The following is a 16,023-nucleotide window of genomic DNA, read 5'->3' as shown; positions in this document are numbered from 1 at the left end:
TTTTGGAAATAACCAAAAGTAGGATACTTGATACAACAGGAGGATACATAAATCATGATACAGGGAAGGGTTAGACATTGTACAGGGTAAGATTAGACATATTACAACAGGAGAAAACATGTAATAAATGCAATTTGTTATATTCACATATTTATTTTATCTTTTATTACAATTTGTCAGCTTAAAGTAAATTCTTATAATTACATATATAAAATAAACAAATAAAACATTTACAGAAATAGACCATAGTTAATAATAAAATTAAAAAAATATTTTTTTACTATTTATTGTGATTGATAATTAAAGTATAACATGAAATTACAAAAAAAACAACATAATTAAATATAATATATATATATAGTACGAGTATATATAATGAAAATGTGTGTAACAAGTATCCTCCATCCATAATGTTGGAATCAGAATAAATGAATCTACCATCACCACTTTTTCTTTCTAATTATTCTTCCTTTTTTTCTCTTTCTATACCAGGGACTTTTTTCCCTTAGACTCAACTAGATATTATTGCTACAACAACTTAATATATTAGAATGCATCATACAATACATAAATACATCACCATAATAATCTGGATCGCTCAAAGTAGACCAACGGTCATTACTATACTCATAATTATACTTACTTATAGCTAGCTTCATTCTATTCGTGAATTTGGTAGTGGAAACATGCGTGCAGATTTCTTCAATGCTCTTGCACTCGAAGAAGCTGCAATTGGGTGGCTTCAAGAGATCTCTTTCCCACCTATCTCCCAGAGTATATGTGGCGAAAGCTCAAAAGATAAAGTTTTTGATCATATTATTGAGCTATATCTACAATAAGTGTAAGTACGAGTAAAGTGATTGAAGGGAAAACACAGATTAGTAACTATTGCTTCTCTGAACCTCTGATAATCAGACAAAAAAATAAGGAGTTGAATACTGGATAATTAAAAGGTAAGAATAAATCATGTTATTGCTTTACAAAGATTACATATTTTTTTATCTCAATAGGTGAAGTATATTCGATGTTTATCAGAAGTTGACTTAAGGATATTATGGATATATATTTTTAACGTCTATCTTACTTTACTTATTTATGTAAATAACAAGACAAGTTAGAAATGTCTTGGGTTTATATTGAAACATATAAATTAGTATTATTCATTCTTTGCTACTTCAGTGATCCATACTCATATAAATTAAAATTAGAGATATAAAAATTTGTAGTATCTAATTCATTAATTTCCTATATCCATTCTTTTCTATGTTACAACATATTTAATATCTAGTTGAGTCTAGGGAAAAAAAGTTCTTGGTATAGAAAGAGAGAGAGAAGAAAAGGAAGAATAATTAGAAAGAGAAAGTGGTGATGGTAGATTTTAGTAAACGTGCCCGAATTAAGTCATAATTAATTATTAAAATCTATTATATATAACTTATGACCGACTCTTAATAGTACTGAGTCATTGTAATGAAATAGCATATTTGTAGCACGTAAACCTATAAGGAAGCTAGAATAATGTTTCTCAAAATTGAATATAGAATACATTTTCCAACAAATTATAGTTAATTTCAATGAACAAATTATTCTGATTAATCCTTTGGAGGCACCGCTAATTCTTCTTAATGTAACCAAAATTCACCGCCACATATATAGAATTACGAAATTAATAAATAATATTTCGAAGACAATATTGGGCTAAATTAAATCAAGTAGATAAAACAGAATTTTTAAACTACAGCTAACACTCTCGGGTATTTCAATTCATCCCAGAAATTTGAATTCAATGTCTTTAATTGACCGTAATATCTCTTTGAAATATTGCTTGTTATTTTATAAATATAAATGAATGAACCTTTGTATATATGATTCGTGTATTTTTCATAAAAATAAATAGTGTTTTTTTAACTAACCCCCGACATGTATGCAACATAGAATTTTCGATTTAATGTATCGTACCGACTACTGGGTAAGAAAAACAGATTATGAAAAAGACGTAACCACTCATTTATTATGACGTCAATATTAAAAGCATGGTGGAAGTCAAACATCAGTCGTGCATGCGTTATGAACTTATGGTATAACCTTGTATTTCTATTAATCTTGGCTACAATCAAGGTTAATATAAATACTATTAACCTTGATTGCAACCAGTAGCGTTAAACATATTATCTAGCTCAGATATCCACTCAATGGGGAAGTACCTTAAACCCAGCACTCCTCGTTATGTTCAGAACAATATATCTGAAATTAATAAAATCTTGTAATTCGGGGAGCATCAATAATTAAAATATCGATTTCTAGCTAAAACTTTAAAGCGGAGTATGCTTTTGGAAATGATCAACATTTATTAAATTAAAATTGGATTTAATTGCTGAGTTTTTAATTGATGCGAAACGTTAAAATCGGTAAAGTATTTCGAAAATTAAAACAAAGATAACCTTTTTTAAATATGATTTTTTTTAAATTTCAGACCTAATTTGTCACTATGAGGAGTGCAAAATATCATTCGTAGAGTGAGAAGAAACCATTTTAAAATTTGCTTGTACATCTTATTATTATTTATAAAATTATATCCCACTTCCCTATTATAACTTGTACAAGAAAATTTTAGAATTGTATCCTTGCACACTTAAAAATATGTGATTTTCATATCTCTGATCTCTTCGTCAGCTCGTGCAGAGTAGGGAAGACCGGGACAAGTTCTCAAACGGTTTGGTTTTTACATTTACTATATGGAAAAAATGGGCAATGCCATATTACTTGTTAGGATATAATTAAAAATGATTTTTATATTTCCGAATACTCAGACCATTTGGACAAAATCTTGTGCTCGAATACTGCATGAGTGATAGGCAATTAGAAAACATATTTTTTCTAGACTAAGTAAATTTTTACTCCCATATTAATTTTGTAATGAACTTATTCAGTATATTTAATTACTACTATAAATATTAACAAAATTCCGAATGATAGTTTTATGCCGACATTCTATTTATTATGATTATGTACAAAAGCTCTTTAGGAACAGCATAGACGGAAAGAGGAACTATTTTTAGCCTATCCTCAAATATTATTTTATAGGGATGTTACGATTTTCGTTGCACAAAACTTTCTGATACAAAATTTTCTAGATAATTATCGTGAATGATTTTTTAAGACGATACTAAACTAAAAAAATGTAGTATCGTATCATGGATTCCATATCCTATAATACGGTTTCTACATGGATATTTATATCCAAAGTACTTAATATATAGGGGGAAAAATTTACCAAAGAACTTAATGTATTCCAATCTAGCCATTTACTTTGTAAAAATTAATCATAGGACTCATCCTTTTAAAAGAATTGTATATTTATCAAGGCTATCCATAACTTTAGTTCTGCTTATACAACTTCTATAGCGTAGTCTTGACCTGTGTACGTGCTATGTACTATTTAATGTAACTTTTTAACCACGATAAAAAATAAAAGAAGAGTAAATGAATAAAATGATCAAATCTAGACATGAAGCTACAGAAAACACAGAACCTCTCACGTATCACAGAATTAAATGATGAAAAAAAATCATCGGTGAAATGCTATAATTATATATATTATTTTGCTCTTCATCCTTGATAATTAGGTATAGTTATTTATATACATGTAATAGATGTACAAAATAAGTATGAATTTCTTGTATGGTAATTCTGTGTTATATAAAATCCGCGTTTTACAGAGACTATTTTAGAACTAAAACACTTAAATTGAGAGATTTATTTTTGTAAAGTACACTTTTGACGACACTTCCCTGAATTTTTCAGCATAATTAGGCCAACAAAAGTGTTTTGTGCAACAATTTAGAGTTAAAATAGGTAATTTAATAGAAAATACGATGCATCTATACATTAAGACATGAATTAGATTGAAAAAAAAAAGAAATAATTAAGATTTATGGTACATCTTTTATAGAATACAGTTTCAAGTCTAAGAATTATATCAGATACAGATATGAGGAAATGGGGGCTACGAGTCCCCCTCCCCTCACCAGAAAAGTTCAAAAATCATATTAATAGAAGATTTCATGTGATGTCTAAAAAAGTTGAAATTGGCTGTTTTAGAGCCTAATTAAAAAAAACCAAGTTTTATTACAATAACAACCTTTTTTACATTAATATTAAGGAAAATAATGAACTATTGGATGTCAAAAACAGGCCAATAAATAAAAAGACTTAGACCTTACCTTCTATCAAAAATTAGTCCCTTTATTACCAAGTTTTATTGTATTTCTGACCCTAAAATGTGTGAAAAATATGTTATTACATCGTTATTTAATCTTATTTCTATAGTTATTGTTGATACAAATTAACAATTAAAATGAAATTAATAAAATATTTTTCTCCAATTATACTACTTTTCTTGTCCTTAATCGATCAAAAAAAATTGTACAAATATAGGCATTTAATTGGGATTTTTGCTAGAGATTACTTCGATTTAATTCAAATATCAGTGTTAATCATTGGCATAAATAAGTATTCATTGCAGTTGTTTATCTTTTTTTTTCTAAATTCATAAAGTCATTTGATGGAGTTCCTTGGATGTAGATTTATTTGAAAATTTGTCCATTTTATGTTTAAAAAATATTAACTTCGAGGCCCCAAGATGATGGCGTCTCCTTGAATTGTAGTTCTTGAATTATGATGCAATTTATGACGAGAGTGTACAAGGAGTTGCGTGATTTATACAAAATAAGTCAAAATAAAATAAAGTTTCGTGGAATTCGAATTAAAGGAAGAGAGAAAAAGCAAATGACTGACGTCACTGGATGAATAATTAGAAGAAAGAATGAAGCTGATGGAAGTGGAAGAAGGAAATAAAGAAACACAAGGGTATTCGTATTTCTTTCAAGTTTCACGTATTTGTGATTTGATATTTGAGATCTATTGACTTGAGTGGATCTGTTCTGACTACCTACTAAATCTCTAATGAAATGAATCTGGATTCTGAAAGTCGTATTCAAGCCAACACGGCTATGTTGTTACGTGGAGGTCCGAGCGGAGAAGATCCTAAAGCTGCTTACTACCGTGATCCAGACACAGGTTTCCTCATGATGCCGGGTTCGCGGCGGCCAGACGGAACTTGGAGGAAGCCCCGGCGTGTGAAGGAGGGATACTTACCTCAGGATGAAGTCCCTCTCTACGAGAGTAAAGGGAAGCGGATGATGAGTCAGGGAAGCGGCATCCCTGGATTATCCAAGCAGATCATGGATATGAAAATTGAGACTTTCCACACTCCTAAAACGAGCACATTAATACCCGGACTTGGCTTCGCCAACATGGTCCCGTCCCTCAACAGCAACAACCCTAAAAGCAAGAAGAAAAAGCAGTCCCAGCAATCCTCTGATAGTAGTAAAGCGAGTCCTCCCCAGCCTGTGCCACCTCCCCAGCCCCAACAGCCTACCACGGATCCTCTTAAGAAATTGAGAAACCTTAAGAAAAAATTACGGGACATAGAAGCACTGGAAATACGCCTCAATGCTGGAGAAATATCCTCTCCAGAGCCTGAACAATTGCAAAAGGTTGCTCGAAAAGAGAGTGTAAAAATTGAAATCGAGACACTTGAAGCATCTCTGTCTGCTTAGTCGTCTGAGTATTCATTCTTTCAATTATTATAGATTCTCATCTTGCAAAATATCCAAGACACTTTCTCAAAATCCTGGATTTCTCTGGATTTTGTTCTTCACTTGTACTTTTGTGCCACTTTGCCGAGTAGATTTCAAGGGGGAAATTCTGGGTTCATCCATCCGTCTATATATCATATATACTTCCAACGAATTTAATGACATTAATACTCGTATAAAAAAGTTGTGTTTCCTTACAAGAAAGGAGAGGATATACGTATGTATCCCTTCTTTACATGGCAGTAACACTGTTGGTTTCACTGACATCCGTAGGACACAAACTTCAGATATCCTTTACAAAATATCATCCTATGCTTTGTAGTCGTTGAACCTTCAAGTAGTTCTATATTTATTTTTGACCAATATAAAAAAATTTGCGCAATGATGAAACTACCTTACCATGTTTTTTTTTTTTTTTAAAGCAATCCCAATATTTAAGCATATATAAATATTGATTCCATATTCTTTCATGTCAAGGAATTTTATTCCGATATGTATTAAGTACACTTTTTATGAGTGCCATTACCTAAATACATATATGAGTTATATAAACTTGATCCATAATATATATCAATTGTAAATTTGTCTATGCATCACAAATAAATCATATGCATATTATGTAAATCCATACATATTGAGTAGTGATTCATTTTCATTCCTGTTGCACAGTAAATATTTGTATGTTTTGTTTTATATATGGTTTTATGAAAAATATATTCAATCAAAATGTATAGACGCGCCATACACGCATCGAGTTAAAATAATTAATTAATGGAAAGAATACTGTTTAAATTTTTTTTTTGTTTTCTTTTGATATAGGCTCATTAAACATCATCAGTGCCAACATGTTTCGAAAACCATATAGAGTCAAATCCAATTCACAAATGAAAGGAACAGAAAAGAAAAAGTTGAAAGCAGATTTAAGAGAAGCATTTCCCTCTATGAGTACAGAGGCTCTCGATTCAATTATTCCCTCGGGGAAAGACGATGAATCGCAAATTAGAAAGGTCTATACTCATAGTGGTGAAAACATGTTGATATACGTCTTTCGTAAAAATCCGTTATTTTTTGTTTTCGAAAAGAATAAGAAAAAAATATATCCTACTGTTTACACTCTATGGATCGTCCCGGATCTTCTGCCTTCCTTCACCACTCATGATAATGTCATGAAGAATATACAAAATGGTGCTGACTTGATGCTACCAGGAGTGGTGAATCCTCATGACTTGGACTTGAAAGCAATCCAGAAAGGTGATATTGTATCCATTAACTTAACAAGTTGTCCAGGGAGTGTTGCAATTGGTTACACTGCGTTGTCTGGGGGTGATATGGTAGAAAGTGGATTTCGCAATAAAGGAGTGATTATTTTACATAGTTTTGGTGATCATATTTGGCATTCGGGAACACAGGATGATTTTCATCTTCAAGAAGGCTTGCTTGAATCAGGCTTGTCTTCACTTGATATAAAAAGTGATATTGATGAAAATTCCGAAAGTGTTTCAAAGGTCAATGTTGAAGAAGAAACTACTCCGGCGATTGTTGACGAAAGATCCGATGTCGAAAAGATGGATGATTTACTTAAGACGTCTTTTTTGACAGCACTAAAAACGACTTGTAAAAACATTGAATTACCAGTGCTCACAAGCAACTTTTTTCGAGTTCATATGGTTGAAGCGGCCAAGCCTCATGAGTTGAACATCAAAAAGTCATCTTATAAGAAGCTTTCGTTCTTTTTAAGTACAATGTCAAATGACTTGAAAATTATCACGGTTTCTGAGCTTCAAAAAGGCGTAGAAAGTATAACTTCAATAGACTATAGGCACGAGGTCTTGCACTTTCACAAGGTAGAACGATATGTTCCTATAGAGGAGCCCAAATCAAATTCAGAAAAAACTTTTGTGCCTCCTTCAATAGAAGAGTTATTCCTAGTTTCTTCTGCCGTATTGGAGTTTTTCAAACCCCATCCAAAAAAGCATCCCTTCTCTAAAATACAAGTGCGTGAGTTTCTCAAGGACTATATAAGTAGAGAAAACCTTGGTTATGGCGCAGCAGTCAAACTTGATCCAATTCTCGCAGCAATTGTACTTGAAAAAAATGAAAACAATGTGCTAGAAATGAAGTGGGAGGAATTGTTGCAACGGATTCTTAAGAAAATGTCGGATGGATACTGCATAAATGGAAACAAGAAGTTGGGAAAGATACCTCCTATCGAAATGAACACAGCTACTCGGAGTGGAAACAAAAAAGTAACTCTAGTTTATAATTTGGACTGCTATGGAATTGATCCTCATGAAGTTGCACATAAGTGCCAAGTGGGAGTAGCTGCTTCCACTACTGTTGATATGAAACCTGCAAATCGCAAAGGCGGTTCTGAAGTTCTAATTCAGGGTAATCAAATTGCGTACGTTACTAAGCTATTGACCGAAGTATATGGCATCAACAAAAAGTATTTATGTGGTACAGAAAAAGCAATTAAACCTAAAAAAAGGAAATAATATTTATAAATAAACACACCTTATAGAAAAATATATCCATTCAAATATTGTAAAAATAACATTAAATATTTATTTAAACACTCAAGAAAGACTATATAAGGCATCATAATATCAAGTAAAACCTTACAAAGATTTATTACATTACACCTGATCGTAAAAATAAATTAATTAATAAGACACTTGTCATTACTTCTAATTGACAAAATGCTTCATATTTGGGATTATAGTGTCCAAAAATGAGATTGTGATCAAGAACTTAAATATCTTCTCAAAGGTGTGAGTGAGAGCCACAATATATATTGAAAACAGATTACAATTGACTTTTTTTTTTAAATGAACATCAAAATAAAGAAATGTTAATAATTATTAACCACATTTCAGAAGGAACTTTGATACCATTAAAGTCCTAATTAGCAAATAAGTAATTAACTATTTAAATAATAATAAACATTAGTAAGTAAATTAAGTTATCATTAATGAAAGCTAAGTTAAATTTTAGAGAGATTTGTTTCCGAAGGTTAGAATAAAATTGTAATCCAAAAATATAATGAAATATTCAATTATGTAAATAATACATTCTTTAATTACGACCAACCCAGTTGCTGAAGAAACTTGATTGGCTAATTGAATGATGTATCAAAAAAATATATATATCAGCAAAACAAAGAATATGAATTCTTGTTTTTTTTAAAAAAGATTTATTTAAGTATATAAACCGAAAAGCATTTTTCAATTCATCTTACCCCAACACAGTGATTAATACGTGCCGTTAAAAAGTTCAACTGACACACACGCCCTTTATCAGGGAAATTAGGAAAAACAGATAGATGATCATATTTTGACTTGTCGACGACATCTACCAGGTTGCTCGTCCAATTCTTCTTAGTAAAGTCAATGTTAGGTGCCCATGTATAGTCGTTGCTAACGATTTTGATTATAATCTCGTCATCATTTTCCAGTACAATGCTACTGGGATAATTGTATGAAATGGAGGAGTTCAATTCAGTGGGTTTATCCTTTATTTGCGTTGTTGTAAATGGTCCAAGGGAAATAATAGTTGAAATCGAATCACGAACTGCTTGAGGGCCTAGTGGTGTTGAATTTAGTACACAACAAGCTCCTACCATAGTTATCAAGCTGGCAGCGTAAGCCGAAATGCATACAGCCGTCACCTGAAGGTTAAATAAAAAATTAATATATATTAATATGACCACCTATACACTTAAATTACCTTAATGGCATATTGATATAAAAAGTTTAAAAGCTGTAAGAATTCTAGTTTATTAGATAGCACCATTAAGTCCGTATACGTAGCCCATCCTCTTGCTTCAAAGTGCCTTCTTGCAATTATCTGTTCTAAATTATCTAAAACGTCATCAAACTCATTTTCGGATACGAATATTCTCCAATCAATTGCGGATAAGAAGTTAATCTCAAGTTCGTTGATATGTGATTTATCTATTCCAGCAGAAGAGGCCCATACTTCATTAAAGACTTCTCCTTCTTCACCATCATCATTCAAAAATTTCGAAGCAACCATCTAGAAGAGAAAAAAAAATTCTTATATAATTTATGAACGTTAAGTATCATATACACCCTTTTAACACATCAATAGATATACGCGGATTAGTTGCTAAGAACTGCGTAGGGACTTATACTTCCGTCCATATATGATCACAGATGTATTTCAACAATTTTTAAACAATAATCCACTATCTATTTATACCCTTTAAAAAAATTCGAGGCTTATACACCCAAAAAGGGCTTTCTATGTAAATAACCCTCTCAAATGTTCCAAAACAGTAAGATCAACCCAGATCAAAATGACTCCTAGAGACTTGGATGAAAGGTTTTGGCGTTTAAAATGTCAGAAAAATTAAGTATTTTGGTAATATAAATGAATGATAACTTCGCGCGCATTTCTGAATGACTACGCCTCTCATATATGAGATGAAGGTGCAGCATCTCTTCCTGAAGATACTTACTAAAGAGACAAGAAAAACGTCAGTTGAGGAGGTTTGAGCAAGATATCCAGGATTAGAGGAGCGTAGTCTTTCAAGATACAAGAGTGCAATCAATAAGGACGTAGGAGAAGCACAAGCCTCTTGTGAAATCCATGCAGCTCTACTAATACTTAATTGATCCAATCGACGAAATTCACCACGAGCGAACTCTTCTACAGAAAACTCCGTAAGACTTAAACTTGGGGTGTCATAATTTGGAAGCGTTTCCCCGTAGTACATGGTTTTGCGTAGTCGATCACTTAAGGCATCATAATTGGGGAAGATCTACATTGAATTCAAAAGAAAAGAGCGGATTAATTCATCACAAATGAGTCCATTTAGCTAGCTAATCACTTAAATTAAATTAAATGAAGACGCTTAATCAAAAATGTCATAAATAATAGAGCATTTCAGCATTTGCATTTTCTTATTTCATTCATAGAATGAAATGTATCACAAATATATTCCAATTTACTATTTAGGAAGTTTCATCTTTTGCGTCTTGGATATTATTTTGTTTAGTGCACTGCCTACCTGACGAATCTCTTCTTCCTCCTCATCTTCCAAATCTTCTTCGCTTCTTTCATCTACAATATCCTCCATTTCTTCGTTTAGAATATCAAACCTGTCAAAAACCTCAAGTATTTCGTTGATCTCCATCTCTGCTTCGTCCTGATTTTAAGCTTATTCAAGACAATGGGGGACAACTTCTTTCACTTCTTTAGCTCAAGTCTACTTACTTTTCTATCCTTTCCTCAACAGCAATAGGCAATAGTCAAGTAGTTGCGAGTTAGAAATTCATTTCTCTTTCATATATATCACGTCCTTACCTTGTTTGCATCACGCAACCTTTCATATCAAAAGAAACATGAGGAAAGGCCCCAAATCAGTTGGTAGTTAGCCTATTCTTCCCAACTATGGAACTATTATTCAATAATTGTTGAAAATTATTTACAGCTGAGCTAATTATATTTCCACCAATCAACGTACAGAACTCTGCTAAGGGGTAAAGTTTCAGGAACATCGACAGCTAACAATGAAATACAGTGTAAACTTTTGTGTAAGTGAGCTAACGGCTTTGATAGGTGGGAATTTAGCTCTTTAACTTATTGTTAGACAATGAAAACATTCCAGTGACGTCATATTTATTACTCACGTAGGGATACCAGTGTTAACATTTTGTCAATGAGTTCTACTAATATCTGGAGCAAGGTGACTATGTATAAAGGTGGGGCAACAAGGACCTTCTAAGGCAGTTTAGTTGGGGTTCGCTGATGTAGTGACGTCAGCGTTGCGGCAGTTCAGATAATTCCATTTAAGTGAACTAACTTGGATCTGTTTAGCAAAAATGGCATCCTCTTGAGGTTCAAAGCGTGTTTGTCCCGTGCCCTACCGTCCCAATTCACGGGATGCCCAGTATTTTGCATTTCCTCAGAAAAATTTCATGCTCCAGCGTCTTTGAATCTCAGTCTGTAGGAGAAAAGACCCAATTATTAATTAATATTAAGAATGCCAAGATTTGAGACAAGAATAGGCATTTTACATTCAAGGATTTTGAGTGGAATTTCCAGGCTGAGCTTCTTTACTTAAAGGCCTGATCTAAATTTTATTTCCCTTTGGTGATTAAACTTTGAAGGAATGTCACTTTTGTTAAGTTTATTGGAACATTTCTTTCCAGCTGTTATTGGGACATTTTCATAATCATTTAAGTTGAAATGCTCGCTGCAGAGGACCTAATGTGATGATGGGGTCTAATTTTGATGATGAACACTTCTAACCCATTTCTATATAAGAGTTGCATTTTTTGGGAACCTATGGAGTGAAATTGGTTTATCGACTAGTTGATCTTTCTTTTTTGAGCGGTAACCACTCCTGCAACCAACAGCTACACATTTATTGACCATCCTAATCCTTCACAGTATCTTATATGAAAAAATTCATTGAATGGATTAATTCATTAATACAGAGGAAAAAATATTCGTATAAATTTTTTGAAGTTAGTAGAAGAATTAGCAGTCTTGAATATGGAGACTTCGAATAATACGAATATGTCACATATAAGCTGAAAAAAAAAATCTAAAGCAGACAATCAATTTAATGCAAATAAAAAATGTTCAACTACATACCAACTTTTTCCTAAAGTTTGATTGAATTGTGAATTAGCTCCATTTGAGCTTCAGTATTTAAGAGTATATTGTACATAATAGGTTTGTGTTTAATATAAAAAGGAAGTTAAATTAATTGACCAACTTTTTAAAATAAAAATTGAGGACATTTTCAATACAGCGGGGAAAATCATAAAATATTAACATGATGAAATAGAAAAAACAGGGACTTGTACTAGTAGTTTTCATATAACCCTCATATGGAAATAAAAATTCTGCATGGTTAATCCATGTCTTAGGTCAGGATATAATGAAGAGGGACGAAGCACGGAGATTGAAATCACACAACCTCGTTTTTGCTTAGGGGAAACCTTCAATAAATAAATCTTTTATATTCGGCATGATTTAGAGACAAGCCAAGGAACATAGTTAAGTATGTTGAAATACATGGAGATTATGTTCTTGAAACAAGTATATGACTTCATTAAAACATTTATAATTTAGAAAACAATTTATTAGCACTAGCACCAATGAAAACCAGTATTAATACATTCAAGACTCGAGTTTAAATAATATTTCACCCTAAATACAAAAATAAAATGCACATTTACTTGATATAATATTATAGACACAATTATAATATTAAATTACAATAATTTTTGGATTTAGACACATACAATGAATTTAAGATACATTTGATAGTTTATTCAATTTTTTATTTGCTCCAGGATCACTATATCTCTTGCGTTTCCTATTTTCATTAACAGAGTGACCATAGCTTTTAACTATGAAATTAGACGTTTCTAAGCATTAATTCAATCAATTTAAAAATTATCATATAATTTTACTACGTATACAGAAATTCTAAACAAGGTCCATGGTATATATTGGTCTTCCTCTTTCCTTATTGATGATGAAATTAGAAAAATTCTTCAATTTTAACTTATTGGTATACGAGACATTAGAAAAAATCAATTTTCGTAATCCTCTCTTATGGTTCCTACCAAAGAATAACTTTCAAATAAGCTATGACGTTATGAATTGCATCAACAATCTTAGCATTATTTGACTTCACGATATACACAAACTTTGACACTGGAAGCTTCTTATGGTTTGGATAAATACTAAGCTTTTGCTCTAAAAACCTTAATCGGATGTTTGACAAAGTGTTGAGTTGATAGGAGGAGTGAAAATCGTCTATTTGTTCATTTAATAATTCCAATTATTTACAGCGTTTTGCTTCAAAAGATGTACAATTCGTATTTCACCTTTCGGATTAAGGAGTGCGTTTCAGGTACAAAGATTGATGGAAATATAACTTTTTTAGTTTGCTTCTTTTTAATAGGCAATGCCATGTAGAACGGCAGGATTTATTAACCCATAGGCTGTATTCAAAGTCCTTATTCAAAACTGTAATGAGTCCACACGTGAATTTTAGTTGGTGTATTATCCTTTCTACAGATACCTTTAATCCATAGCCTCCAAAGATTTCGAAGTATCAGTTACACTCCTGCAGTTGATGACACAGCATTAATCGTAGTAGGTGAAACGTCCTTAACTGAAAGTCCACATAGAATTTCAAGTCATGTCTAAGTCCTTGAATATTTTCATCGAGTCCTCAGATATCATTCAAGCTCGTTTCAAGTCCATTACTATAATATGTTATCGTTATGTTAGTGTTAGGGGTTTCTTGAGTCCACAATATATTAGCTATGGAGTCCAAGTCAAGTCTCCAGTCTTTGATTGTGAGATTGTCTTCAAAATATGGACTCAAGTCCAACTCGAGTCGCAAGTCTCGAGTCCAAGTTCCCACCTCTAGCAATAATTGACCATTATATCATAAATTATACATTTTTTATTCTTTTTCCATAGCAATTTTTAGAGTGTGAGGCGTGCTTCATACCTCTATTAGATCCCAAAAACATATTTTACTTTGTAAAATATGTTTTTGATTAGACCCCATCCTTAGGTTACATTAAAAATATATAACACCCAATAGGTAATATTAAATGTAATTGAAATGATAATAGTTAAATTTTTTATTACAAGGAAAAATAATCAGTCAAAATTAATGCACGGCAAAATAAGATATACTTCCATATTCATTTCAGTATTTCTCAATCATGCGGCCTGCAGTATCAAACAGTTGGCCGTAATGACGTCTAGCTCTACCATAAAAATTTGGGCCTTTTTTTAATTCTTTCTCTTTTCACGGCGTTACATCGCTAACACAAAAATTTCCCATGTATTTTGTTGTCAGCTGTCGATTCCCTCTTCTCCCTTGATACGTCATGGCTATTTCATACTGTATTCATTTAATTATTACACAAAGTAATAAGCTATACTATACATATGTTCCGTTTCCAAAAGAACAGGAATACAATTTCTTGTTGATTCCTCCTCCTTTATATAATATATATATTGGCCATTTTATTATTTCTATGAAGAAATTTTGGCTATTTCTTCATAGAAATAATGTAATAACTAATCACAACTACTCTAAATAGTGGTTGGTGTGTTTGACTTGTTTGGCTATCTACCAGATTATTTCAGTCCTTTTTTCTGTTTCTTTTTGGAGGAAAGGTTGCGTCATACTACAAAAGATAACGACGTGTTTTATGAAAAAAAGGAAAATCAGCTGAAATAAATATCATTATATTTATCCTCAGCTCTTTGAAGTCAATTAGCTGCACATGTACTAAATTGGATTGATTGCGGCTAAATAACAATAACTAAGAGTAAGACTCTGGAAATATAAGAATGTCAAATAAAGGACCTGATCTTGAGTTAAAAAAAGCCTTTTCCGAGATGCAGACTAAAATGATGGACTCGAAGCAGAAAATGAAACTCTCAGATATGCAAATTGAGAGTTTAAAAAGGAGCATTACCCATGCGGAGCTCACGGACCACGAAATCAGTATTTTGAGCGAAAATATTCCAATCTACGAATCCATTGGGCGTATGTTTATACTTTCGAATAAGGATGAGATCAAAAAGGATCTGAATGACAAAAAGAAGAAGGCGGGGGAGAAAATCAAGGTTTTAGAAAATAACAAAGATTATCTGGAAAGAAATTTGAAAGAAAACGAAAACTCACTTCGTGAACTCGTGCTTCAAAAGCGATCTCAATCCTGATCATCATCATCACACTTTAATTCATTTTAATTGATGTGACTTCACTTTTATAATACATCTAATGGCTTGCATTACTAAAATAGATCTTATTTCATTAATAAATCAATATAATATGTACGTTACTGTAATGAATTTCTTACGACCTCATTTCCCGGGGTCATTTTTGGATGAAATTTTATGTAGAGTTTGAAGAAAATCAGATTTTAATGTGATTTTATAGAGAAAGTTACGCCCAAAATGATTTCAAATCTATGTTATTAACTGATATATAAAGTTTCGGATATTCGTTATAATTATTTTAGTACAAGCTTAAGAATCGCATAAATACAAAATAAAATTCTTAGATCCTTCTAAATCCAAATTAGTTATGATACAGTCATTGGATACAATGAATCTCAGCGATGAGTTATCTTTTTTTACGACACAGTGCAAGTCTAGTATTAATTTAACACTTTGAATTATTCAACTCAAGGGGAATAAAAAGATATTATATTTTCATTTTCGGTCAACCTACCTATGAGAAATCCGTGATCCACTTTTGGGTCACTACCTACCTTATGAAAAAGTTTGACAGGTAATCTACCACACTTCTGAGTATGGTAATATTATGTATCTATAAACAAAT

The 16,023-nt window shown here is 31.9% G+C and overlaps 4 protein-coding genes across 4 annotated transcripts; 3 read left to right on the top strand and 1 right to left on the bottom strand.

The window, feature by feature from the left end:
- Positions 1-4,970: 4,970 nt before the first annotated feature.
- Pym (partner of Y14 and mago) lies at positions 4,971-6,391 on the top strand. The gene has a single exon (XM_040709011.2). It carries the CDS (start codon positions 4,971-4,973, stop codon positions 5,619-5,621), a length of 651 nt encoding a protein of 216 aa, XP_040564945.1. The 3' UTR covers positions 5,622-6,391.
- A 114-nt stretch (positions 6,392-6,505) lies between these two features.
- On the top strand, positions 6,506-8,214 carry eIF2D (eukaryotic translation initiation factor 2D). Its single transcript, XM_040709009.2, has one exon. The coding sequence runs from the start codon at positions 6,506-6,508 to the stop codon at positions 8,153-8,155; it is 1,650 nt and encodes a 549-aa protein (XP_040564943.1). The 3' UTR covers positions 8,156-8,214.
- Positions 8,201-11,224, bottom strand: LOC121114897 (protein CNPPD1). The gene is made up of 4 exons (XM_040709010.2): positions 10,693-11,224; positions 10,141-10,443; positions 9,387-9,695; positions 8,201-9,327 (listed from the first exon to the last, which is right to left on the bottom strand). Exons 1-4 carry the CDS (start codon positions 10,816-10,818, stop codon positions 8,890-8,892), a joined length of 1,176 nt encoding a protein of 391 aa, XP_040564944.1. The 5' UTR covers positions 10,819-11,224; the 3' UTR covers positions 8,201-8,889.
- Positions 11,225-14,859: 3,635 nt separating this feature from the next.
- Pfdn1 (prefoldin 1) lies at positions 14,860-15,515 on the top strand. The gene has a single exon (XM_040709008.1). The coding sequence runs from the start codon at positions 15,024-15,026 to the stop codon at positions 15,396-15,398; it is 375 nt and encodes a 124-aa protein (XP_040564942.1). The 5' UTR covers positions 14,860-15,023; the 3' UTR covers positions 15,399-15,515.
- The last annotated feature ends 508 nt before the right edge of the window (positions 15,516-16,023 follow it).

The sequence above is a fragment of the Lepeophtheirus salmonis genome, chromosome 3 (genome assembly GCF_016086655.4).
Source record: "Lepeophtheirus salmonis chromosome 3, UVic_Lsal_1.4, whole genome shotgun sequence".
NCBI lineage: Eukaryota > Metazoa > Arthropoda > Copepoda > Siphonostomatoida > Caligidae > Lepeophtheirus > Lepeophtheirus salmonis.
This window is presented reverse-complemented; position numbering and strand designations above follow the sequence as displayed.

What these genes read in the sequence shown, in the direction of transcription:
- Pfdn1 (XM_040709008.1), top strand. Translation starts at nt 15,024, where the DNA reads ATGTCAAATAAAGGACCTGATCTTGAGTTAAAAAAAGCCTTTTCCGAG.
- eIF2D (XM_040709009.2), top strand. Translation starts at nt 6,506, where the DNA reads ATGTTTCGAAAACCATATAGAGTCAAATCCAATTCACAAATGAAAGGA.
- Pym (XM_040709011.2), top strand. Translation starts at nt 4,971, where the DNA reads ATGAATCTGGATTCTGAAAGTCGTATTCAAGCCAACACGGCTATGTTG.
- LOC121114897 (XM_040709010.2), bottom strand. Translation starts at nt 10,818, where the DNA reads ATGGAGATCAACGAAATACTTGAGGTTTTTGACAGGTTTGATATTCTA. An exon ending in AGGAAGAAGAGATTCGTCAG is followed by an intron (nt 10,444 to 10,692) that starts GTAGGCAGTGCA and finishes AATTCAATGTAG; the next exon opens with ATCTTCCCCAATTATGATGC. An exon ending in ACGTTTTTCTTGTCTCTTTA is followed by an intron (nt 9,696 to 10,140) that starts GTAAGTATCTTC and finishes TTTCTCTTCTAG; the next exon opens with ATGGTTGCTTCGAAATTTTT.